Source organism: Haliaeetus albicilla, chromosome 30 (assembly GCF_947461875.1).
Source record: "Haliaeetus albicilla chromosome 30, bHalAlb1.1, whole genome shotgun sequence".
NCBI lineage: Eukaryota > Metazoa > Chordata > Aves > Accipitriformes > Accipitridae > Haliaeetus > Haliaeetus albicilla.
The window spans coordinates 9,198-34,382 of record NC_091512.1 but is presented as its reverse complement, the minus strand read 5'-3'; the positions used below and the strand labels follow the sequence as shown (position 1 = coordinate 34,382).

The 25,185-nt window shown below is 62.3% G+C and overlaps 1 protein-coding gene and 1 long non-coding RNA gene across 2 annotated transcripts; both read right to left on the bottom strand.

Moving 5' to 3' along the window:
* Positions 1 to 38: 38 nt before the first annotated feature.
* Positions 39 to 24,652, bottom strand: LOC138683039 (serine/threonine-protein kinase TAO2-like). The gene is given in 20 exon segments (XM_069774559.1): positions 39 to 281; positions 2,441 to 2,623; positions 6,533 to 6,745; positions 9,856 to 10,095; positions 11,187 to 11,390; positions 13,537 to 13,665; positions 15,339 to 15,647; positions 15,649 to 15,741; positions 18,882 to 19,124; positions 20,630 to 20,797; positions 20,951 to 21,032; positions 21,117 to 21,210; positions 21,314 to 21,405; positions 21,487 to 21,600; positions 22,011 to 22,107; positions 22,211 to 22,256; positions 23,032 to 23,133; positions 23,213 to 23,284; positions 23,368 to 23,507; positions 24,148 to 24,652. Coding segments are annotated over 19 exon segments (2,841 nt in total). The 5' UTR covers positions 23,500 to 23,507; positions 24,148 to 24,652; the 3' UTR covers positions 39 to 53.
* Positions 7,357 to 7,810, bottom strand: LOC138683038 (uncharacterized). The gene is made up of 2 exons (XR_011322795.1): positions 7,693 to 7,810; positions 7,357 to 7,655 (listed from the first exon to the last, which is right to left on the bottom strand). It is a non-coding gene; the product is annotated as an uncharacterized lncRNA (long non-coding RNA).
* Positions 24,653 to 25,185: the final 533 nt, after the last annotated feature.

Below are 25,185 nucleotides of genomic sequence, written 5' to 3'. Positions count from 1 at the left end.
CAGGGGGAGGGGGCGGGGGCGGGGGCAGGAGGGGGAGGGGCTGCCGCCGGGCGTCAGGGCGGGGCGTGCGTCCAATGGGAGCCGCTGCGGGGGACGGGGCGGGACGGGGGGGGCAGGGCAGGGGGCGGGGCCGGGGGGGGCAGCCCCCCCAGCGCCATCCCGCTGAACCCCAGGCGGAGGCTCTCGGCGTCGAAGGCCTCGATCTCGCGGGCGTGGCGCTCCAGAAGGTTCCGGATCCGCTCGGAACGTTCCGCCTGCAGGGCCAGCATCTCCTCTTCGATCTGCGGGGGGCGGGGCGGGGCGTGGGGGGAACGGGCAACGCCCCCCCCACCCACCCCCCCCGAAAATAAACGGTGGGGGCGCGGGAGGAGAGCAGCGGGGAGGCGCGAAAACGCCGAAATCGCCCCCGGGGAGCCTCGAAACCCACAAAATCGCCCTCGGGGAGCCTCGAAACGGCCAAAATTTCACTCGGGGAGCCTCGAAACCGCCAACATCCTTCTCGGGGAGCCTCGAAACCACCAAAATCCCTCTCAGAAAGCCTCAAAATCACCAAAACCCTTCTCAGGGAGCCTCGAAACCGCTAAAATCGCCCTCGGGGAGCCTCGAAACGGCCAAAATTTCCCTCGGGGAGCCTCGAAACCGCCAAAATTTCACTCGGGGAGCCTCGAAACCACCAAAATCCTTCTCGGGGAGCCTCGAAACCACCAAAATCCCTCTCAGAAAGCCTCAAAACCACCAAAATCCTTCTCGGGGACCCTTGAAACTGCTAAAATTGCCCTCGGGGAGCCTCGAAACCACCAAAATTTCCCCTGGGGAGCCTCGAAACTACCAAAATCCTTCTGGGGGAGCCTCGAAACCACCAAAATCCCTCTCAGGCAGCCTCAAAACCCACAAAATCCTTCTCAGGGAGCCTCAAAACCACTGAAATTGCCCTCAGGGAGCCTCAAAACCACCAAAATCACCCTGGGGGAGCCTCAAAACCACCAAAATTTCCCACAGGGAGCCTCGAAACTACCAAAATCCTTCTTGGGGGGGCCTCAAAACCACCCAAATATCCCTCGGGGAGCCTCAAAAGCACCAAAATCCTTCTCGAGGACCCTCAAAACTCCTAAAATTGCCCTCGGGGAGCCTCAAAACTGCCAAAATTTCCCTCAGGGAGCCTTGAAACCACCAAAATCCTTCTTGGGGAGCCTCAAAAGCACCAAAATTGCCCTCAGCTAGCCTCGAAACCAACAAAATCCTTCTCGGGGAGCCTTGAAACCACCAAAATTGCCCTTGGGGAGCCTCAAAACCACCAAAATTGCCCCCAGGGAGCCTCGAAACTGCCAAAATCACCCTGGGGGAGCCTCCAAACTACCAAAATCCTTTTTGGGGAACCTCAAAATCCCCCAAATCCCCCTCGGGGAGCCCCAAAACCACCAAAATCCTTCTTGGGGAGCCTCAAAACCACCAACATCTCTCTCAGGTAGCCTCAAACCCACCCAAACTCCCCTCAGTGAGCCTCAAAACCACCAAAATCTCCCCCGGGGAGCCTCAAAACCACCAAAAACCTTCTCGGGGAGCCTCAAAACTGCCAAAATTGCCCTTGGGGAGCCTCAAACCCATCCAAAATCGCCCGCAGGGAGCCTCAAAACCACCAAAAACCTTCTCGGGGAGCCTCAAAACTGCCAAAATCCTTCTCGGGGAGACCCACCCCCTCCCCAAATCCCCCTGGGAGAGCCTCAAAACCACCAAAATCCCTTTGGGGGAGCCTCAAAACCACCAAAATCTTTCTCGGGGAGCCCCCAAACCCTCCAAATTCCCTCCGAGGAGCCTTGAAATCCCCCAAATCCCCCTCGGGGAGCCCCCAAACCACCAAAATCTCCCTTAGGGACCCTCAAAAGTACCAAAATCCTTCTTGGGGGGGGGCCTCAAAACCACCCAAATCCCCCTCGGGGAGCCTCAAAACTGCCAAAATCCTTCTTGGGGAGACCCACCCCCTCCCCAAATCCCCCTGGGAGAGCCTCAAAACTGCCAAAATTCTTACTGGGGAGACCCACCCGCTCCCCAAGTCCCCCTGGGAGAGCCTCGAAACCTCCAAAATCCCTTTGGGGGAGCCTCAAAACCACCACAATCGTTCTCGGGGAGCCCCCAAACCCTCCAAATTCCCTCCGAGGAGCCTTGAAATCCCCCAAATCCCATTCGGGGAGCCCCAAGACACCCCAAAATCCCCTGAAGGAACCCCAACGCCCCCACGGGGAGCCTCAAAACCACCAGGAACTCCGCGGGGAGCCCCGAAACCGCCCCAAATCCCTTCGGGGGAGCCCCGAAACCACCGTTACCTCCCTCGGAAAAGCCCCGAACCGCCTCGATCTTCTTCCGGGAGCCCCCCAAACCCCTCCCCATCCCTTCGGGGACCCCCAAAGCCGCGCCCCGCCGGGCGCCGAGCCCCGCCCCGTACCCGCTGCTCGAGGAGGGCGCGGCGGAGGGACAGGCGCTGCTCCAGCTCCTTGACCTCGCGCTCGTGCTGGGCCTCCGTGTGCATCTTGATCTTGCTCTGGTAGGCGTTGAGGAGCTCCAGCTCTTGCTGCAGCTGCAGGCGCAACACCTGGTACTCCGCCTCTTGCGTCTCGTCCAATCGGAGCTGGCGGGGGGGTGGGAAAGAGGAGGCGTGACCCGCCCAGCCCCAAAACTCATCAGCCCGTAGTTTTGGTCCCCGGTGGGTTCCCCGGCAGTTGCCCGCACAGATTTTGGACCCCGTTGGGTTCCCCACACAAATTTTGGTCCCCGTTAGACCCGTTGGGTCCCCGTTGGGTTCGCTACGCACCCGTTGGGTTCCCTACACATTTCTTGACCCCCCTTGACTCTCCGTTGGGTTCCCTACACATCTCTTGGCCCCCGTTGACTCTCCGTTGGGTTCCCTACGCATCTCTTGACCCCCCTTGACTCTCCGTTGGGTTCCCTACACATTTCTTGGCCCCCGTTGGGTCTCCCTACGCATCTCTTGACCCCGGTTAGACCCGTTGGGGTCCCCACCCATCTCTTGACCGCCGTTGGGTCCCCGTTGGGTTCCCTACACATTTCTTGACCTCTATTAGACCCGTTGAGTCTCCGTTGGGTTCCCTACGCATCTCTTGGACCCCTTTGGTCCCCATTGGGTGCCCTACGCATCTCTTGACCCCCGTTGGGTCCCCGTTGGGTTCCCTACGCATTTCTTGACCCCTATTAAAAATGTTGAATCTCCCTTGGGTTCCCTACGCATCTGTTGGATCTCGATGGGTCTCCGTTGGGTTCCCTACCCATCTCTTGGACCCCTTTGGTCCCCATTGGGTGCCCTACGCATCTCTTGACCCTCGTTGAGTCCCTGTTGGGTTCCCCACGCATTTCTTGGCCCCCGTTGGGTTCCCTACGCATGTTTTGACCCCCGTTGGGTCTCCCTTGGGTTCCCCACACATCTCTTGGCCCCCGTTGAGTCCCCGTTGGGCTCCCTACGCATCTCCTGACCCCCACTAGGTCTTCCTTGGGTTCCCTACACATTTCTTGACCCCGGTTAGATCTGTTGGGTTCCCCACGCATCTCCTGTCCCCCGTTGGGTCTCCACTGGGTTCCCTACACATCTCTTGGCCCCCGTTGGGTTCCCTATGCATTTCTTGACTCCCATTAGACCTGTTGAGTCTCCCTTGGGGTCCCCACACATCTCTTGGACCCCTTTGGTCCCCACTGGGTTCCCTACGCATCTCTTGACCCTCGTTGAGTCCCTGTTGGGTTCCCTACACATTTCTTGGACCCTTTTGGGTTCCCTATGCATCTCTTGACCCCCGTTGGGTCTCCCTTGGTTTCCTTACACATCTCTTGGCCCCCGTTGAGTCCCCGTTGGGTTCCCCACGCATCTTTTGACCACCACTGGGTCTCCACCGCGTTCCTTACACATCTCTTGACCCCCATTGGGTCCCCTACGCATTTCTTGACCCCTATTCGACCCGTTGAGTCTCCCTTGGGTTCTCTACGCATCTCTTGACCCCCACTGGGTCTCCACTGGGTTCCCCACACCGCTCGACCCCCGTTGGGTCTCCCTTGGGTTCCTCACACATCTCTTGGCCCCCATTGAGTCCTCGCTTGGGTTCCCTACGCATCTCTTGAGCCCAGTTAGACCCGTTGGGTTCCCTACGCATCTTTTAACCCCCATTGGGTCTCCACCGGATTCCTTACACATCTCTTGACCCCTCTTGGGTCTCCCTTGGGTTCCCCACACATCTCTTGGCCCCTGTTGGGTTCCCTACACAACTCTTGGACCCTTTTGGGTCTCCCTTGGGCTCCCTACACATTTCTTGGCCCTCGTTGAGTCCCTGTTGGGTGCCCTACGCATTTCTTGACCCCTGTTGGGTCTCCACCTGGTTCCTTACACATCTCTTGACCCCCGTTGGCTCCCCTACGCATTTCTTGACCCATATTAGACCCGTTGAGTCTCCCTTGGGTTCTCTACGCATCTCTTGACCCCCACTGGGTCTCCACTGGGTTCCCCAAACCTCTCAACCCCTGTTGGGTCCCCACTGGGTTCCCTACGTATCTCTTGACCCCCGTTGGGTCTCCCTTGGGTTCCCCACACATCTCTTGGCCCCCGTTGAGTCCCCATTGGGCTCCCTACGCATCTCCTGACCCCCACTGGGTCTTCCTTGGGTTCCCTACGCATTTCTTGACCCTGGTTAGATCTGTTGGGTTCCCCACGCATCTCTTGGCTCCCGTTGGGTCTCCACTGGGTTCCCTACACATCTCTTGGACCCCTTTGGTCCCCACTGGGTTCCCTACGCATCTCTTGACCCTCGTTTAGTCCCTGTTGGGTTCCCTACACATTTCTTGGCCCCCGTTGGGTTCCCTGCGCATCTCTTGACTCCCACTGGGTCTCCCTTGGGTTCCCCACGCATCTCTTGGCCCCCCTGAGTCCCTGTTGGGTTCCCCATGCATCTCTTGACCCCCGTTGGGTCTCCCTTGGGTTCCTCACACATCTCTTGGCCCCCGTTGGGTGCCCTATGCATTTCTTGACCCCTATCAGACCCGTTGGGTCTCCCTTGGGGTCCCCACACATCTCTTGGACCCCTTTGGTCCCCGTTGGGTCCCCATGGGGTTCCCTATGCATCTCTTGACCCCGGTTAGACCCGTTGGGTTCCCTACGCATCTTTTAACCCCCATTGGGTCTCCACCGGATTCCTTACACATCTCTTGACCCCTCTTGGGTCTCCCTTGGGTTCCCCACACATCTCTTGGCCCTCGTTGAGTCCCTGTTGGGTGCCCTACGCATTTCTTGACCCCTGTTGGGTCTCCACCTGGTTCCTTACACATCTCTTGACCCCCGTTGGCTCCCCTACGCATTTCTTGACCCATATTAGACCCGTTGAGTCTCCCTTGGGTTCTCTACGCATCTCTTGACCCCCACTGGGTCTCCACTGGGTTCCCCAAACCTCTCAACCCCTGTTGGGTCCCCACTGGGTTCCCTACGTATCTCTTGACCCCCGTTGGGTCTCCCTTGGGTTCCCCACACATCTCTTGGCCCCCGTTGAGTCCCCATTGGGCTCCCTACGCATCTCCTGACCCCCACTGGGTCTTCCTTGGGTTCCCTACGCATTTCTTGACCCTGGTTAGATCTGTTGGGTTCCCCACGCATCTCTTGGCTCCCGTTGGGTCTCCACTGGGTTCCCTACACATCTCTTGGACCCCTTTGGTCCGCACTGGGTTCCCTACGCATCTCTTGACCCTCGTTTAGTCCCTGTTGGGTTCCCTACACATTTCTTGGCCCCTGTTGGGTTCCCTGCGCATCTCTTGACTCCCACTGGGTCTCCCTTGGGTTCCCCATGCATCTCTTGGCCCCCCTGAGTCCCTGTTGGGTTCCCCGTGCATCTCTTGACCCCCGTTGGGTCTCCCTTGGGTTCCTCACACATCTCTTGGCCCCCGTTGGGTGCCCTATGCATTTCTTGACCCCTATCAGACCCGTTGGGTCTCCCTTGGGGTCCCCACACATCTCTTGGACCCCTTTGGTCCCCGTTGGGTCCCCGTGGGGTTCCCTACGCATCTCTTGACCCCGGTTAGACCCGTTGGGTTCCCTACGCATCTCTTGGCCCCCGTTGGGTTCCCTACACATTTCTTGACCCCTACTAGACATGTTGAATCTCCCTTAGGTTCCCTACGCATCTGTTGGACCTCGATGGGTTCCCGTTGGGTTCCCTGTGCATCTCTTGACTCCCATTGGGTCTCCCTTGGGTTCCTCACACATCTCTTGGCCCCCGTTGGGTGCCCTATGCATTTCTTGACCCCTATCAGACCCGTTGGGTCTCCCTTGGGGTCCCCACACATCTCTTGGACCCCTTTGGTCCCCGTTGGGTCCCCGTGGGGTTCCCTACGCATCTCCTGACCCCCGTTGGGTCCCCACTGGGCCCCCCACGCACCTCTCGACCCCCGTCGGGTCTCCACCGCCTTCCCCACACCCCCAACCTCCACCCCATCCCCGTTAACTTCCCTCCCCTCCCCCCCCGCCTCGTTTAGGAGGGCGTTAACGACCTACGGCCTGGGTGGAGAGCATCTCGTTGATGCTGTGGTCATACTGCTCGGCCAGGGCGGCCAACTTGCGGGTCTGCTCGTCCTTGAGGCGCTTGAGGAGGGCTTTGTGCTGGCTCTTGGCCGTGCTCTCCAGGAGGTGGCTGCGCAGCGCCTTGTACTGCCGCGTCTGGATCTTGCACGTGTCCTGGAACTGCTTCTTGATCTGCAGCTCCTTGGACTGCGGGGGGGCCGCGAGAGAAGGGAGGGGGGCGGGGTCAGCGACCACGCCCCTCCCTGCCACACCCAGCCAGGACACACCCTTCAGCCCGCCCAGCCCGCCTCCGCCCCAACCCAACCCTTGGGTGATCCCGTTGGACGTCCTCGCCACGCCGGGAGGCGTCCACCCCATCACATCCCCATTATTTTTTGGGGGGGGGGCACGCCCAACACAGCCCCCCACCCACGGGTGACCCCACCCACCCGTGGGACGACCCCCCAACCACGCCTCCTTGCACCCCCACCCATGGGTGACCCCCTCCCGTCGCGTCCCACCAACCCTTGGGTCACCTCATGGAGGTCCAGCACCCATAGGGTGACCCCCCCCCCCAATCATAGGGTGACCCCCCCAGCACCCATTGGGTGACCCCCCCTGATGGGGTGACCCCCCCAATGATGAGGTGACCCCCCCTAGCACCCATCAGGTGACCCCCCCCCCACCTTCTACTACATCCCACCACCCATAGGGTGACCCCCAACCCCAGGGTGACACCCCCCCCCACTGGACCCCCAGCACCCATGGGTGACCCCCCCACCCCCCAAAAAAGCAAATAAAAACCCAGAAAAACTGAAAAGGGTGATCGGTTTTTGTTTTTTTTTTTTTAAATAATATATTTAAAATAAAATAATTAAAGCAAAGGAGAAAAAAAAAAAAAGTCAAATAACACAAAAAAAAAAAACCAGAATCAAATAAAATTATAATAGAACAAATAAACGAACGCAAGAAAAAAAACCAAAAAATTGATGGAAAAGCAACAAATTCCCCCCAAAACACCCCCCCCCCCATCAATAAATAGGAGCAGCGCGGGGGGGACCCCAAGGATCGAGCGATTCTGGTGGGGGACCCCAAAATTTGGGGGGGTCTTACACCCCTTGCGGGGGACCCCAAATCCTGGGGGGATCCTACACCCTGGGGGGACCCCAATTTTTTTGGGGGGGTCTTATACCCCTTGGGGGGGACCCCAAATCCTGGGGGGGGTCTGGCACCCTTGGGGGGACCCCAAATCTTTGGGGGGGTCTTCTACCCCTTGGGGGGGTCCTTAAAGCTTTTTTTTGGGGGGGACCCGCCTCCCTCAAAAGGGGGGTACCCCTAAAGGGGGGGTCCTCGACCCCAAATATGGGGGGGTCCCCAACCTCAAGGGGGGTCCTTGGTCCCAAAAGGGGGGGTCCTCACCCCAAGGGGGGGGTCCCCGACACCAAAAGGGGGGTCCTTGACCCCAAGGGGGGGTCCCCAACACCACAGGGGGGGTCCTTGACCCCAAATTGGGGGGGTCCCCGCCCCCAGCGGGGGGGTCTTTGACCCCAGCGGATTGGGGGGGGGGCCGGGGCCCCGTGGGCCACCGTCACCTCCACGGCCGCCGGCGCGGCATCGGCGTCGGCATCGGGGGGGGCCCCCGGCTGCCGTTCCTGCCCCCCCGATTTGGGGGACCCCCCCCAAGGGGCCGGGGGGCCGGGCGGGGGATACGGCTGGGTTTTTCTTCCCGGCCGCCCCCCCGGCATCGCCCGTGGCCCCCCGTCCCAAAAACGGGGGGCAAGCGAGCGGCCAACCAGCGGCCCAGGGCCACCAAACGGCGCCGGAAAGCGGCCAACCAGCGGCGAGGGGGGGGCGCCCCCCCCCGAGCCCCCCGCCGCAAAAGGACGGGCAAGCGGGACCTGAACCCCCCCTTGTTGGTTTTGGGGAAAAGGCGGAAAAGCCCCCGCTCCGACGCCAAACCCAAGCGGGAAAGCGCTCGGAAAACCGGGGGGGGTAACCCCAAAACCCCCCGTAACCAAAAACGGTGGAGGCGGCGCGGCAACCCCCCCAGCCCCCCCCGCGCCAAAACGCCGACCAGGTAGAGGGGCAAGAAAAGCCACGGTGAGACCAGAAGCTGCGAAGCCAAAAAAACGACGGGGAGGTAAAACGGGCGCCCCCCCCAATCCCGCCGGCGTTGCCGCCGCCGCGTCGCCCCCGAACCCCAAAAACCCAACGCGGCCCCCCCGGCGGCCACCGCCGCCGCGGCCGGCGCGACCCCCCCGAAGAGGGCGTAGGCCAACGCCAAGGCGGCGGCGGCGGTCTCGGCCGCCGGCGCCAATCCGCCCGTCCCCCCGCCTTGCGCCCAAAAGGCCGCCGCGACGAAGAGGAGGGCCGGCAAGCCGGGACGAAGGGCGAGGGCCAAGGCCAAGGCGCCGCAGAGGAGGGGGGGGGGAGAAAAAGGACGGGGGCCGCCCGGCGCCGCCGAGACTTTTGCCGGGGTCGCCCCTCGGCGGTTTGGCGGCGCCCGCCCTCGCCAGGCCGTCGGCCGCCACTTTGGGGTCATGGGCCGCCAGTTTGAAGTCATCGTCTACCAGTTTGAGGTCATCGTCCAACAGTTTGAAGTCATCGTCCAACAGTTTGAAGTCATCGTCTACCAGTTCGAAGTCATCGTCCACCAGTTCGAAGTCATCGTCCACCAGTTTGAGGTCATCGTCCACCAGTTTGAGGTCATCGTCCATCACTCTGAGGTCATCGTCCACCAGTTTGAAATCATCGTCCACCACTTTGAGGTCAACGTCCACCACTTTGAGGTCATCGTCCACCACTTTGAGGTCATCGTCCACCCTTCTGAAGTCACCCCCTGCCCTTCTGAGGTCATCGTCTTCCATTTTAAGACCATCCCTTGCCCTTCCGAGGTCATCGTCCTCCATTTTGAAGCCCTTCCTCACCTTCCTGAGCTCATCGTCTTCCATTTTAAGACCGTCCCTCGCCCTTCTCAGGTCATCGTTCTCCATTTTAAGACCACCCCTCGCCCTTCCGAGGTCATCGTCTTCCATTTTGAGGCCATCCCTTAACCTTCTGATGTCATCGTTCTCCATTTTAAGACCGCCCCTCGCCCTCCTGAAGTCATCGTCTTCCGTTTCGAAGCCATCCCTCGACCTTCTGATGTCACCGCCTTCCATTTGACGACCACCCCCCGCCCTCCCGAGCTCCCCGTCCCCCGTTTCGCCACCCGCCGCCCCAAAGTCACCGTCCCCCGCCCTTTCGCCGCCGCCGCCCCGCCCCGTTTCGCCGTCCTCGCCCCCCGCCGCGGCGCCGCTGCCGCTGCCGTCACCTACTCGGAGGTTTTTGGGCTGCTGGCGGACTTGGGCGGCGTGTTTTTGGCGCAGCTCTTGGTGCCGGCGGTGGTTGTACTCCCGTTGGTTGGCGAGTTCCGTCTGGTGCTGGCAGCGGGCGAGGTCGGAGCGGGTGCGTTGGAGGGTCGTTAGCTGACGAGTTTCTAATTCCTGGGTGGACTCGTGGTGGCGGAGGAGGGTGGCGCATTCCAGATCTTTCTGCGTCTGCTTTTTGTTCAGTTCCTGCGAGACCCCCGGCGGAGGAACCCGCGGCGCAAAGCCGGGGCGGGAGGAAGGAGGAGGAGGAGGAGGAAGGGGGCGGCTGGGACCCACGGGTGCTGCCCCACGGAGGGGGGGGGGGACCGGACCCCCACCCCCAAACCCCCCCCCCCCCCGCCCTGCTCCAGGGAGCCGGACCCATAGCGCTATAGGTTCTGCCCCACAACCCCCCCAAAAAAACCCAAATCAGCCCCACAGCCCCAAAACCCCCCAAAATCCTACCCCTAAGGCCCCCAGATTCTGTCCCAAAGACCCCCTAGACCCCCAAAATCCTGCCCCACAGCCCCAGGGACCCCCTAGACCCCCCAAATCCTGCCCCAAAGACCCCAAAACCCCCAAAATCCTGCCCCACAGCCCCAGGGACCCTCTAGACCCCCCCAAATCCTTCCCCAAAGACCCCCTCAGCCCCCCAAAATCCTGCCCCACAGCACCAGGGACCCCCTAGACCCCCCAAAATCCTTCCCCACAGCCCCAGGAACCCTCTAGACCCCCCAAATCCCACCCCAAAGACCCCCTCAACCCCCCAAAATCCTGCCCCACAGCTCCAGGGACCCCCTAAGCCCCCTAAAATCCTGCCCCACAGCCCCAAAGACCCCCCTAGCCCCCCAAATCCCACCCCAAAGACCCCCTAAGCCCCCCAAAATCCTGCCCCACAGCTCCAGGGACGCCCTAAGCCCCCCAAATCCTGCCCCAAAGACCCCCTAAGCCCCCCAAAATCCTTCCCTACAGCTCCAGGGACACCCTCAGCCCCCCAAAATCCTGCCCCACAGCCCCAAGGACCCCCTAAGCCCCCCAGATTCTGACTCAAAGACCCCCTAGACCCCCCAAAATCCTTCCCCACAGCCCCAGGGACCCCCAAAATCCTGCCCCACAGCCCGAGACCCCCCCCAAATCCTGCCCCAAAGACCCCCTCAGCCCCCCAAAATCCTTCCCCACTGCCCCAGGGACCCCCTAAACCCCCCCCAAAATCCTTCCTTGTGTTACCACCCCCCCCTTAGACCCCCCCAAATCCTTCCCCGCAGCCCCAGGACCACCCCCCCCCCCGGCCCCCTCACCTCCCGCAGCAGATCCTGGTCGAGGTTGTGCCGGGCCAGTAACATTTTGCGTTTATACTGGCGGCACTGGAGGTCGAAGTACTGGCGCTGGCGGCAGAGGAGGGCGGCTTCTTCCTCCGCCTGCAGCTGCTGCAGCGTCTCCTTCTGCCGCAGCAGCCACTCCTGCTTCTCCCGCTTCGGCGTGCTGGGGTTTTCCTGCAGCTCCTGCAACCCCGGCGGGGAGGAAGAGGAAGAGGAAGAGGAAAAGGAAGAGGAAAAGCAAGAGCAAAAATAGCAGAGGTGAGTTTAGGGAGCGTTTTCCCAACCCAAAAATGGGGAAGGGGGTGAGAAGTGTCACACGGATGGGCTGGGGAAGGAGTTCGGGGGTCCCAGACCCATATTTGGGGGCTCTGGCCCCATTTTTGGGGGTCTGGGGGGGGGGGGTTGAGGTGGTTTGGGGAAAGAGAAAGAGGAAAAATAGCAGGGATGAGTTTAGGGGGTGTTTTCCCAACCCAAAAATGGGGAAGGGCGTGAGAATCGTAGCAAGGATGGGCTGGGGAAGGAGTTCGGGGGTCCCCGCCCCGTTTTTGGGGGTCCCAGCCCTATTTTTGGGGGCTCTGGCCCCATTTTTGGGGGTCTGGGGGGGTGTTTGAGGTGGTTTGGGGGAAGAGGAAGAGGAAAAATAGCAGCAGTGAGTTTGGGGGTGGATGTTTTCCCAACCCAAGGATGGGGAAGGGGATGAGAATTGTAGCAACGACGGATAGGGGAAGGAGTTGGGGGGTCCCAGCCCTGTTTTTGGGGGTCCCAGCCCCGTATTTGGGGGTCTGGGGGGGTTTTGGGGAAAGAGGAAGAGGAAAAATAGCAGGGGTGAGTTTAGGGGGTGTTTTCCCAACCCAAAAATGGGGAAGGGGGTGAGAATCGTAGCAAGGAGGAGTTCGGGGGTCCCCGCCCCGTTTTTGGGGGTCCCAGCCCCATTTTTGGGGGCTCTGGCCCCATTTTTGGGGGTCTGGGGGGGTGTTTGAGGTGGTTTGGGGGAAGAGGAAGAGGAAAAATAGCAGCAGTGAGTTTGGGGGTGGATGTTTTCCCAACCCAAGGATGGGGAAGGGGATGAGAATTGTAGCAAGGACAGATAGGGGAAGGAGTTGGGGGGTCCCAGCCCTGTTTTTGGGGGTCCCAGCCCCGTATTTGGGGGTCTGGGGGGGTTTTGGGGGGGTTTGGGGAAAGAGGAAGAGGAAAAATAGCAGGGATGAGTTTAGGGGGTGTTTTCCCAACCGAAGGATGGGGAAGGGGGTGAGAATCGTAGCAAGGATGGGCTGGGGAAGGAGTTCGGGGGTCCCCGCCCCGTTTCTGGGGGTCCCAGCCCCATTTTTGGGGGCTCTGGCCCCATTTTTGGGGGTCTGGGGGGGTGTTTGAGGTGGTTTGGGGGAAGAGGAAGAGGAAAAATAGCAGCAGTGAGTTTGGGGGTGGATGTTTTCCCAACCCAAGGATGGGGAAGGGGATGAGAATTGTAGCAACGACGGATAGGGGAAGGAGTTGGGGGGTCCCAGCCCTGTTTTTGGGGGTCCCAGCCCCGTATTTGGGGGTCTGGGGGGGTTTTGGGGGGGTTTGGGGAAAGAGGAAGAGGAAAAATAGCAGGGGTGAGTTTAGGGGGTGTTTTCCCAACCCAAAAATGGGGAAGGGCGTGAGAATCGTAGCAAGGAGGAGTTCGGGGGTCCCCGCCCCGTTTTTGGGGGTCCCAGCCCCATTTTTGGGGGCTCTGGCCCCATTTTTGGGGGTCTGGGGGGGTGTTTGAGGTGGTTTGGGGGAAGAGGAAGAGGAAAAATAGCAGCAGTGAGTTTGGGGGTGGATGTTTTCCCAACCCAAGGATGGGGAAGGGGATGAGAATTGTAGCAAGGACAGATAGGGGAAGGAGTTGGGGGGTCCCAGCCCTGTTTTTGGGGGTCCCAGCCCCGTATTTGGGGGTCTGGGGGGGTTTTGGGGGGGTTTGGGGAAAGAGGAAGAGGAAAAATAGCAGGGATGAGTTTAGGGGGTGTTTTCCCAACCGAAGGATGGGGAAGGGGGTGAGAATCGTAGCAAAGATGGGCTGGGGAAGGAGTTCGGGGGTCCCTGCCCCGTTTTTGGGGGTCCCAGCCCCATATCTGGGGGCTCTGCACCATTTTTGGGGGTCTGGGGGGGGGGTCTGGGGGAAGAGGAAGAGGAAAAATAGCAGGGGTGAGTTTAGGGGGTGGATGTTTTCCCAACCCAAGGATGGGGAAGGGGATGAGAAGCGTCGCAGGAATGGGCTGGGGAAGGAGTTGGGGGGCCCCAGCCCCGTTTTTGGGGGTCCCAGCCCCGTTTTTGGGGGTTTTAGGGGGGTTTGGGGGGTCCCCACCTCTTTGAGCTGCTCCTTGCGCAGTTTGTAGTGTCGCCGTTGGGCTTCCAGCAGGTTGCCCAGTTCCTTCTTCTGCTGGCCCAGGATGTGCTGCTGGAATTTCTTCTCTTCCCCCAGCGCCACTTTCGCCTGAGGAGGGGGGAGGGTGTGGTCAGGGCTGGGGCGTGGTCAGGGGTGGGGCAGCCACGCCCTCACAGGTCCCGCCCACTGAGCCCCAAACCCAAAACACTCGTCTGTAACACTTAGTGATAGACTAATGATCTTTAGCCACACCCCCTCATGCCTTAGGACACGCCTCTGGCAGTGACTCCACCCTGAGGGTGTGGCCCCACCCACCAGGGTGTGGCCCCACCCCCGGATCCCCGCCCCAGCTCCAGCTCCGCCCCCCCAATCCTGCCCCCAGCTCTTGCTCAGCCCCCTAAACCCCCACCCGGAACCCTCAAGCCCCTCCCAACCTGCCACACCCTGCCAAGCCCCTCCCACCCAACCCCACCCTCCCAAGCCCCTCCCACCCCCTTTAGCCCCACCCCCTTTCTTCTTAAAGCCACCCCACTACCTCCCACCTACCTCAATGTTCTTGAGGGTGGTGGTCCCCAACCCCACCCTCCCTCCGAAGCCCCACCCGCCCAACCCCACCCTCCCAAGCCCCTCCCACCTCCTTTAGCCCCTCCCCTTTCCTTCTTAAAGCCACCCCGCTGCCTTCCACCTACCTGGACATTCTCCAGGGTGGTGGTCCCCAACCCCACCCTCCCTCTCAAGCCCCTCCCACTCAACCCCACCCTCCCTCCCAAGCCCCACCCGCCTAACCCCACCCTCCCAAGCCCCTCCCACCTCCTTTAGCCCCACCCTTTTCCTTCTTAAAGCCACCCCACTACCTCCCACCTACCTCAATGTTCTCGAGGGTGGTGGTCCCCAACCCCACCCTCCCTCCCAAGCCCCGCCCGCCCAACCCCACCCTCCCAAGCCCCTCCCACCTCCTTTAGCCCCTCCCTTTTTCTTCTTAAAACCACCCCGCTGCCTCCCACCTACCTTGACATTCTCCAGGGTGGTGGTCCCCAACCCCACCCTCCCTCCCAAGCCCCTCCCACTCAACCCCACCCTCCCTCCCAAGCCCTGCCCACCCAACCCCACCCTCCCTCCCAAGCCCCTCCCACCTCCTTTAGCTCCACCCTTTTCCTTCTTAAAGCCACCCCGCTGCCTCCCACCTACCTGGACGTTCTCCAGGGTGGTGGTCCCCAACCCCACCCTCCCTCCCAAGCCCCTCCCACTCAACCCCACCCTCCCTCCCAAGCCCCACCCGCCTAACCCCACCCTCCCAAGCCCCTCCCACCTCCTTTAGCCCCTCCCTTTTTCTTCTTAAAACCACCCCGCTGCCTTCCACCTACCTTGACATTCTCCAGGGTGGTGGTCCCCAACCCCACCCTCCCTCCCAAGCCCCGCCCGCCCAACCCCACCCTCCCAAGCCCCTCCCACCTCCTTTAGCCCCTCCCTTTTTCTTCTTAAAACCACCCCGCTGCCTTCCACCTACCTGGACATTCTCCAGGGTGGTGGTCCCCAACCCCACCCTCCCTCCCAAGCCCCGCCCACTCAACCCCACCCTCCCTCCCAAGCCCCACCCGCCTAACCCCACCCTCCCAAGCCCCTCCCACCTCCTTTAGCCCCACCCTTTTCCTTCTTAAAGCCACCCCGCTGCCTTCCACCTACCTGGACGTTCTCCAGGGTGGTGGTCCCCAACCCCACCCCACCCCACCCTCCCTCCCAAGCCCCACCCAAGCCCCTCCCACCCCCTCAGCCCCGCCCACCTCCTTCTCGAAGATGGCCTGGTGCCTCCTGGCCAGCTTGTCGGCCTCGGCGGCGGCGGCCAGGCGCTGGTTCTCCAGCTCGCGGTCGAGGCGGAGCTGGTGGTCGGCCAGCTCGGCGCGGAGGCGGTTCTCCAACCCCAGGAGCTGCTTCTGGTGCTGCCGGCGCATCCGTTGGTAACCGCTGAGCTGCTCCCGCAGCGCCGCTTCCCGCTCCCGCGCCCGTTGCTGCCGGGTCACCAGCGAAGCCGTCCGGATGGTGGAGAAGTGGTGGGGGAGGGGAGGGCGGGGGGAAGGGCGGCGGCGGGGCGGGGGCGGCGGGGGAGGGGGGGGGCGGGGGAGGGGGGGGAGGGAGGAGGGGAGGGGGAGAAGGGGAAGGGGGAGCGTCGTAGAGGCCGTCGGGAGGCTGGAAGACATCGGGGAATTGTCGTTAAGGGGGGGGGGTCTGTCGTTGTGGTGGGAGCCCATCGGGACGTCCCCATCGTGGTGGGAGCCACGTTGACGTCTTTTTGTAGTGGTGGGACCCCATCGGGATATTCCCGACATGGCGGGACCCCAACGGGACCTTCCCATTGCGATGGGACGTCCCTGTTGTGGTGGGACCCCATCGGGACGTCCCTGTCACAGTGGGAGACACGTTGATGTCTTTCTGTGGTGGTGGGAGCCCATCGGGATGTTTCCCCACATGGTGGGAACCCATCGGGACGTCCCTGACATGGTGGGAGCCACGTTGGGACCTTCCCATTGCCATGGGATGTCCCTGTCACGGTGGGACCCCATCGGGACGTCCCCAACATGGTGGGACCCCACTGGAACCTTCCCATTGCGATGGGACCTCCCTGTCATGGTGGGAGGCCATCAGGACATCCCCATCGCGGTGGGACCCACGTCGGTGTCTCTCTCTGGTGGTGGGACCCCATCGGGATGTTCCCGACATGGCGGGACCCCACTGGGACCTTCCCATTGCAATGGGACGTCCCCATCGTGGTGGGACCCCATCGGGACATCCCCATCGCGGTGGGACCCACGTCGGTGTCTCTCTGTGGTGGTGGGACCCCACCAGGATGTTCCCGACATGGTAGGACCCCACTGGGACCTTCCCATTGTGATGGGACCTCCCTGTCGCGGTGGGAGCCCAATGGGACCTTCCCATTGAAATAGGACGTCCCCATCATGGTGGGAGCCCAACGGGATGTCCCTGTCACGGTGGGAGCCACATTGATGCCTTTCTGTGGTGGTACGACCCCATCGGGACGTTCCTGACATGGTAGGACCCCGTCAGGACGTCCCCATCATGGTGGGACCCCATTGGGACCTTCCCATTGCGATGGGACCTCCCTGTCATGGTGGGACCCCATCGGGACGTCCCTGACGTAGTGGGAGCCACGTCGGGACCTTCCCATTGAAATGGGCTGTCCCCGTCATGGTGGGAGCTACGTCGATGTCTTTCTGGGGTGGTGGGACCCCGTTGGGACGTCCCCGTCGTGGTGGGAGCCCATCGGGATGTTCCCAACATGGTGGGACCCCACTGGGATCTTCCCATTGCGATGGGACCTCCCCGTCGTGGTGGGAGCCCAACGGGACCTCACCATCGTGGTGGGAGCCCACAACGGGGTCTCCCCAGGGTGGTGGGCCGCCTCAGGACCTCCCTGCAGCGCTGGAACCCATCAGAACCCTTCGTTAGTGGCGGCCTCGCTCGTTAAGATCTCTCTACCGTGGTGAAACCACCCCAGAAACTCCTCACAGCGGCGCAACCGCCCCAGAAGCCCTCCGGGGTGGTGGGACCCCCTCTCGGAACCTTCTCGTGGTGGGAGAACCATCCAAAGCCCTCTGCGATGGTGGACTCACCCCTCAGGACCTCCCTACGGTGGCAGAACCACCCCAAAACCTCCTGACGGTGGTGGAACCACCTCTCAGAACCTTCTCGTGGTGGTAGAACCCATCCAAAGCTCTCTACGATGGCGGATTCACACTTCTAGATCTCTCTACGGTGGTGGAACCACCTCCAGGACCCTTCTCGTGGCGGTAGAACCATCCAAAACCCTCTACGATGGTGGACTCAGCCCTCAACACCTCCCTACGGTGGTGCAACCACCCCAAAAGCCCCTGATCGTGGTGGAACCACCTCTCGGAACCTTCTCGTGGTGGTAGAACCCATCCAAAGCTTTCTACGATGGTGGATTCACATCTCAAGACCCCTCTATAGTGGTGGAACCACCCCAAAAGCTCTTTACAGCGGTGGAACCACCTCCGAGAACCTTCTTGTGGTGGCAGAACCCATCCGAAACCCTCCACAACGGTAGATTCAGACCCTAGGACCTTCCCGTGGTGGCAGAATCACCTCCGAGACCCTTTTTGTGGCTGCAGAACCCATCCGAAACCCTCTACGATGGTGGATTCACCCCTCAGGACCTCCCTACAGTGGTGGAACCACCCCAAAATCTCTTTACGGTGGTGGAACCACCTCTCAGAACCTTCTCGTGGTGGTAGATCCCATCCAAAGCTCTCTACGATGGTGCATTCGCACCTCAAGACTTTCTTATGGTAGTGGAACCACCCCAAAAACTTTTTTTAAGTGGTGGAACCACCTCCGAGACCCTTTTCGTGGCAGCAGAACCCATCCGAAACGCTCTACGATGGCAGACTCAGCCCTCAGGGCCTCCCTACGGTGGTGGAACCACCTCTCAGAACCTTCTCGTGGTGGTAGAACCCACCCAAAACTCTCTACGACGATGGATTCACACCTCAAGACCTTCTTATGGTGGTGGAACCACCTCTCAGAACCTTCTTGTGGTGGCAGAACCCATCTGAAACCCTCTATGATGGTAGATTCGGACCCTAGCACCTTCCCATGGTGACAGAATCACCTCCGAGACGCTTTTCGTGGCGGCAGAACCCATCCGAAACCCTCTACAACGGTCGACTCAGCCCTCAGGACCTCCCTACATTGGTGGAACCACCCCAAAAGCCCCTGATCGTGGTGGAACCACCTCTCAGAACCTTCTTGTGAGGGTAGAACCCAACCAAAGCTCTCTACAACAGTGGATTCACACCTCAAGACCTCTCTATAGTGGTGCAACCATCCCAAAAGCTTTTCACGGTGGTGGAACCACGTCTGAGAACCTTCTTGTGGTGGCAGAAGCCATCTGAAACCCTCTATGATGGTAGATTCAGACCCTAGGACCTTCCCCGTGGTGGCGAAATCACCTCCAAGACCCTTTTCGTGGTGGCAGAACCCATCCGAAACCCTCCACGATGGCAAATTTGCGTCCTAGGACCTTCCCGTGGTGGCGGAATCACCTCCAAGACCCTTTTCGTGGCGGCAGAACCCACCTGAAACCCTCCACGACGGTAGATTCGCACCCTAGGACCTTCCCGTGGTGGTGGAATCACCTCCGAGACCCTTTCTGTGGCGGCAGAACCCACCCGAAACCCTCCACGACAGCAGACTCAGCCCTCAGGACCTCTCCCGCGGTGGTGGAACCCATGGGAACCCTTCCAATTCCATCCCCACATCCCCCCGTCCGTCCGGCTCTCGCGACTCACGGGCAAGCGGTGGATGACGGAGCTGTTGGAGGTGACGGTGTGCTCGCCCTCTTGCATCATGGCCAACTCGGGCCCTTCCTCTTCTTCTTCCTCTTCCTCCTCTTCTTCCTCTTCCTCGGAAGGGTCGGCCAAACTGTTGACGCTGCTGCTTTGGCTGGAGGCGCTGATTGACATGCTGGGCACCGAATGGCTGCTCTCCATGCTGCCCACCGTCCCCGCCCGCTGCAGGAACGGCTCCGGCTCCTGCGGGGAAGGGGTGGGAAGGGGACGGGGACGGACAACGGGGTCGGGGGGGACCTCAGGGAGGTGACACGTGGGACGAGGAGACCCCCGGGTGGGACGAGGATGCGGGGACGAGGCCACGGGGGGGGGACAAGAAGCTCGGGGAGGTGACAAGGGGACGCGGGTGGGACGACGAGGACGCGGGAACGGACCGCGGGGGTCAAGGGGAGCTCCGAAGGAAGAGCGAGGACGTGGAAACGGGACCACCGGGGGCCTCGGAGATGTCCCACGGGGGGTCAACGCGACCCCGGAGAGGTGACAAGAGCAACGAGGGGACGCAAGGACACGGGGGAAGGACCACGAGGGTCAACGAGAACATCTGAGATGTCCCACGGGGGGGCGACGAGGCCACAGGAGGAACGAGGACGTGGAAACGGACCGCGAGGGTCAACAGGACGGCGTGGAACTTGGGGGGGGGTGACACGGGGGATGAGGGGACGCCAGGTGGGACGAGGAGGTGGAGAGGGACCATCGAGGCCAACGAAGACCCCGAAAGGGACAGGGCAGTCGCGAGAACGCGACGTTGGGTCGAGCGAGACCCCCAGGAACGCACCACGAGGATGGAGAAGACCCCAGGGACGTGCCACCGGGTTGGCCAAGGCACCCAAGGGGACAATTAGGACCCCAGGGACGTCCCACAGCGGTGAAGACCCCAAAGGGGACAAAACGTTCGTGAGAACGTGCCACCATGGTGACCAAGACCCCAGGAACCGAGAGTGGGCCACAGGAACGTGCCACAGGGGCGGAGAAGACCCCAAAAAGGACAAAAAGTTCACCAAAACGTGTCATGAGGGCAACCAAGACCCCAGGAGGTGACAGGGGGCCACAAGGACGTGCCACGGGGCTGGAGAAGACCCCAAAAAGCCCGACCAAGACCCCAGGAAGTGACAAGGGGCCACAAGGACATGCCACGGGGGCAACCAAGACCCCAGGAGGTGACAGGGGGGCCACAAGGACGTGCCACGGGGCTGGAAAAGACCCCAAAAAGCCCAACCAAGACTCCAGGAGGTGACGGGGCGGCACAAGGACGCACCACGGGGCTGGAGAAGACCCCAAAAAGCCCAACCAAGACCCCAGGAGGTGACAAGGGGCCACAAGGACATGCCACGGGGCTGGAAAAGACCCCAAAAAGCCCAACCAAGACCCCAGGAGGTGATGGGGGGCCACAAGGACGTGCCACAGGGCTGGAGAAGACCCCAAAAAGCCCAATCAAGACCCCAGGAGGTGATGGGGGGGCATAGGAATGCGCCATGGGGCCGGAAAAGCCCCCAAAAAACCCGAAAAGTTCACAAGGATGCACCACGACGGCGGCAAAGACCCCAAACTCGACAAGAAGCTCAGGAGAACGCGCCGCGAGGGCGCCCGAGAACCCCCCGGGAGATGACAGCAGCGACGCCACGACGTGTCCCATATCCCCCAGGGACGGGGGGGAAAAGGGAACGGGACGGCCAAAGCCCCTTCCTCACCTCCTCCTCCTCGCCGGGATCGGGTCCCGGCCCGTTGGGGGCCTCCTGGAAGAGAATTTTCTTCATTTTCCGGTACTGGAGGTTGTCCAACTCCCTGACGGCGTCCTTGGTCCTTTGGATCAGGTCCAACACCACCCTCTGGGGACGCTCCCGCAGCAGGAACCGGTGCTGGGGGAGATGGGGGGGGGGGGGAAGGACGGACAGACGGACACAAAGGGGGACATTGGGGGGGTCCCCGAAGTTGGGGACCACCCGCCGCCCCCGCCCCCCCCCCCCCCAGTTACGGGACCTTCGCGGTCCCCCCCCCCCTTAAAGTTCTACCTTGAGGAGAACGTCGGAGGTGGGACGGTCCGGGGGGATCTTTTGGAGGCAAGAATCCACGAAATTCCGGAAATATTCCGACCTGGGAGTTTAAAAATGGGATGAGAGAGGGACAGGGGGGGACGTGGGCACCCAAATATTTTTTGGGGGGGGGGCGGCGTCTCACCAGTGGCTGGCTTGGAGAACGGGGGACTCGTTTTGCGCAATGTGGTATAAGGCACTCATCGCGTTCATGTTGAAGAGAGGTGGTTTTCTTTCCGCTGTGGGGCGAAAACTTGGGGGTCAGAGATGTGGGGCAGCCCCACATCGCCGAGGGCTGCCCCCCACGCCCCCCGTTGCCCCAAACCGTCCCCGAATTCTCACCCAACTCGATGCAGGTGATGCCCAACGACCAGACGTCGGCTTTGCCGTCGTACTGCCCCTCGTCCATGGCCAAAATCACCTCGGGCGCCATCCTAAAAAGCGTCAGGGGGTCGAGCCTCGCCGTGGGGCTGAGCCCCACAAGTGTTTTCCCCACTGCTCGCTCCCCCCCTTACCAATAGGGCGTCCCCACGAAGGAGTTGGCGGGGGCGACGATGGAGGCCGAGCCGAAATCCCCCAACTTCACCTGGCCCGGCTCCGTCAGCAGGATGTTGCCGGCTTTGACGTCTCTGTGCGGCGGAAAAACGGGGCGGGAAAAAGAAAAAAAATCAGTGGGGGGGGGAGATGGGGAGGATCAGTGGGGCAGAGAAATGGGGAGGGGCTGGGGGGAGATGGAAAAAAGAGCTGGATGCGGGATGATGGAGAAGGGATGGGACGTGGGGCAGATGTGGGGCAGAGCGACTGCCTGGCGCGCCGTGGGGCACACGAGGGACAGAATTGAGGTTGGGGTGGGCTACGGGGCGCGCCGTGGGGCAGGCAAAGCCCCCGAGACGCGCCACGGGGCAGCCCAACCCCAAGTCAGACCGTGGGGCAGCGTGACTACCTGCCGCGCCGTGGGGCACACGAGAGGCAGACGGAGCCCGTGGGGCAGCCGTGGGGCAGCCGTGGGGCAGCCGTGGGGCAGCCGTGGGGCACGCACCTGTGGATCATGTTGTGGGCGTGGAGGTAAGCCAGGCCTTGCAGCGCCCCGTGGGTGATGGCGGCGATCTCCACCTCCTGCAGCGGTTTCTTGTGCACTGGGGGGGACACGGAAAGGGTGAGGGGGGGATCCGTGGGGCGCCCCACGGCGCTGCCCCATAGTTCTGCCCCACAGCTCTGCCCCACGGCGGCGGGACTCACCTTCCAGCAGGTCAGAGGCCGAGCCCAAGCAGTATTCCATGGCCAGCTGCGTAGAGAAGCGTCAGGGCCTGCCCCACATCTACCCCCCAAGTTCCGCTGTGGGGCAGCCCCCAGCCCCACGGCTTGCTTGTGGGGCGGCCCCCGCCCCACACAAAGCCCCCCAAACCCGGCCGTGGGGCGGCCTCTGCCCCACACGGGGCCCTGCTGAGGCTTTCCCCCCACCCAGAGCCCGGCTGTGGGTCTTGTGCCCCCCAACTGCACCCTGACCCCCATCTGTGGGGGCCCAAGGCTCTTCCTGCCCCACATCTATGGGTCCCACACCCCATCTATGGGGCCCAATGCTCCCCTGACACCCAGCTGCAGGTCCCAACACCCCCCAAAAGTCCATCTATGGGTCCCAAACCCCATCCGTGGGTCCCAAAACACCCCCAAACCTCACTTCAACACCCCCCTGCCCCACATCTATGGGTCCCGATGCCCCCGCCCCACATCTCTGGGTCCTGACACTCCCCCTGCCCCACATCTCTGGGTCCCTATGCCCCCCAAACCCCACCAATGAGCCCTGACACCCCCCTGCCCCACATCTGTGGGTCCCGACGCCCCCCCACCCCACATTTATGGGTCCTGACACCCCCCCTGCCCCACATCTCTGGGTCCCAAAGCCTCCTCTGACCCCCAACTGTGGGTCCCTACACCCTCTAAACCCCATCTGTGGGTCCCAAAACACCCCCAAACCCCACCTACGGACCTCAACACCTCCCCTGCCCCACATCTATGGGTCCCAACACCCCCCCCGCCCCACATCCGTGGGTCAGGCTCACCCAGGCGGTGTGTTCCCGCAGGTAACAGCCCTTGTACTCGATAGTGTTGGGGTGTCTCAGCTTCTGCAGGAACTTCACCTCCTTGATGATGTCCTGCCATTTCTGGGGGGCAGAAATCGGGGGTGAGACGTGGGGCCCGAATATCTGGGTCCGTCCGCCCCCCAACCTCCGGCCTCCTCACCTCGTTAGATTGTTTCCCGCTGTAAGACATCTTCTTAATCGCCACCACCTCGTTAGTGCGCATGTCGCGCGCCTGAAAGAGGGAAAAAACGGGGAGGGGGATGAGGGATGTGTGGGGCAGGGGGAGGACTTGGGGGGCACTTAGGGGGCACTCACGAAATAAACGGCCCCGAAGCTGCCGTGGCCGATCTCCCGCAGGTCCCCGAAAAGTTTTTCGGGATCTTCTTTAAAAAAAAGTTCGGCCACTTCGGGATCCTTCAAGCTGCCCGCGCGAGCGTTGGAGGGCATGGCGGCGGCTGGGGGGGGGGAGAACCCATAGATTCCGTGGGGCTGAGGCGGGTTCTGCCCCATAAGCGGCAAAAGGGGGCTTGGGGTTCAGGCTCTGCCCCACAAGTGACCCAAGCTCTGCCCCATAAGTCCCACAAGTGACCCAGACCTCCAGGCTCTGCCCCACAAGTGACCCAGGGGGCTCAGGGGTCCAGGCTCTGCCCCACAAGTGACCCAGGGGGCTCAGGGGTCCAGGCTCTGCCCCATAAGTGCCAGAGGGGACCCAGGTCCTGTCCCACAAGTGACCCAGGGGACTTGTGGGGCCTCTGCCCCACAAGTGACCCAGACCTCCAAGATCCACCCCACACCTCCCACTGCCCCACAAGTCAGCCAGAGATCCAAGGTTCACCCCACAAGTCCCACTGCCCCACAAGTCACCCAGACCTCCAAGATCCACCCCACAACTCCCGCTGCCCCACAAGTGACCCAGACCTCCAGGTTCTTCCCCCCAAACTCTTCCCCCCACCCCCCCTGCCCCACACTAAGGGGTCCAGACACCCCCCCTGCCCCACACTAAGGGGTCCAGCCCCCCCCCCGCCCCACACTAAGGGGTCCAGACACCCCCCCTGCCCCACACTAAGGGGTCCAGACACCCCCCCCCGCTCTCACCGACGCCCCCTCAGCTCCAGCTCCGGTAACGGCGGGCGGTGGGGGGGGACCCGGCCCCCCTCGTCCCCCCCCCCCCCCGGGGGCGGCTCCAGCTCCGGGGGGGGGCTCCGTCCTCCCCCCCAACTCCCTCCTTGAGGGAGGGGGAGGCTGGGGGGGGGCTACCCTAAAAAGCGGGATTTCACCCCAAAAATAAGGGTGAAGGGAAAAGGGGGAGCTCTAGGGCTGGCTGAGGAGCCGGGGGAGGCGGGCGGCGGCCATGAGGGGCCCCCGCTGGGCCTCACCGGCGGCGGGGCCGGGAAGGGAAGGAGGGGGGGGGGGGGAATAAAAAAATAAAATAAAATTTTTTAAAAAAAACCCAACCCCCCCGGGGGAGCCTCAGGGGGGCCCCCCCGAGCCGTTAAATCGGCGCCATCCCCCCGGGGAGAGGCCGCGGGGGGGGGGGGTGAGGGCCCCCCCGGTCGCCGCCGATCGCTTCCCTCAGCCGCCCCGGATCTAAGATGGCGCCGGGGGAGCGGAGCGGAAGTGGGAGGTTGAGGGAGGTGGGCGGGGCCGAGGGAGGGCGGGAGGCCCTGCGCATGCGCGGTGAGGGGAAATGAAGGCGAGGCGGGAAGCGGGCGTGCCAGGAGTGGGGCGGGGAGGGGGAGCGCGCATGCGCGGGGTTGGGGGGCGGGACGGGGAGGGGAGGAGCGGCCAATCAGGGCGTGAGGCCGTGAGAGGGGGAGGCGGGTGATTGGCTGGAGCGCTGAGGGAGGGCAGAGGGAGGGCGGGGCTTGGGAAAAGGAAGAGCGGTGATTGGGCGGCGGCGCTGTTGCCGGGGCAGGATTGGGGCGGCGCATGCGCAGTGCTGGGAGGGGGGGTTGAGGTGGGGGGGGGAAGCGGGTCCTGAGGGAGGAGGGAAGATGGCGGCGGCGCCGGTGGGAAGGGGGAGGGTTTTGGTGTGGGCCGAGGGAGTGGGGAGGACGGAGGTGACGCAGTGATGTCACTCGCCCCCTCCCATGACGTCATGGCTGGGTTAATCCGGGGGGGGGGCGACTGAGG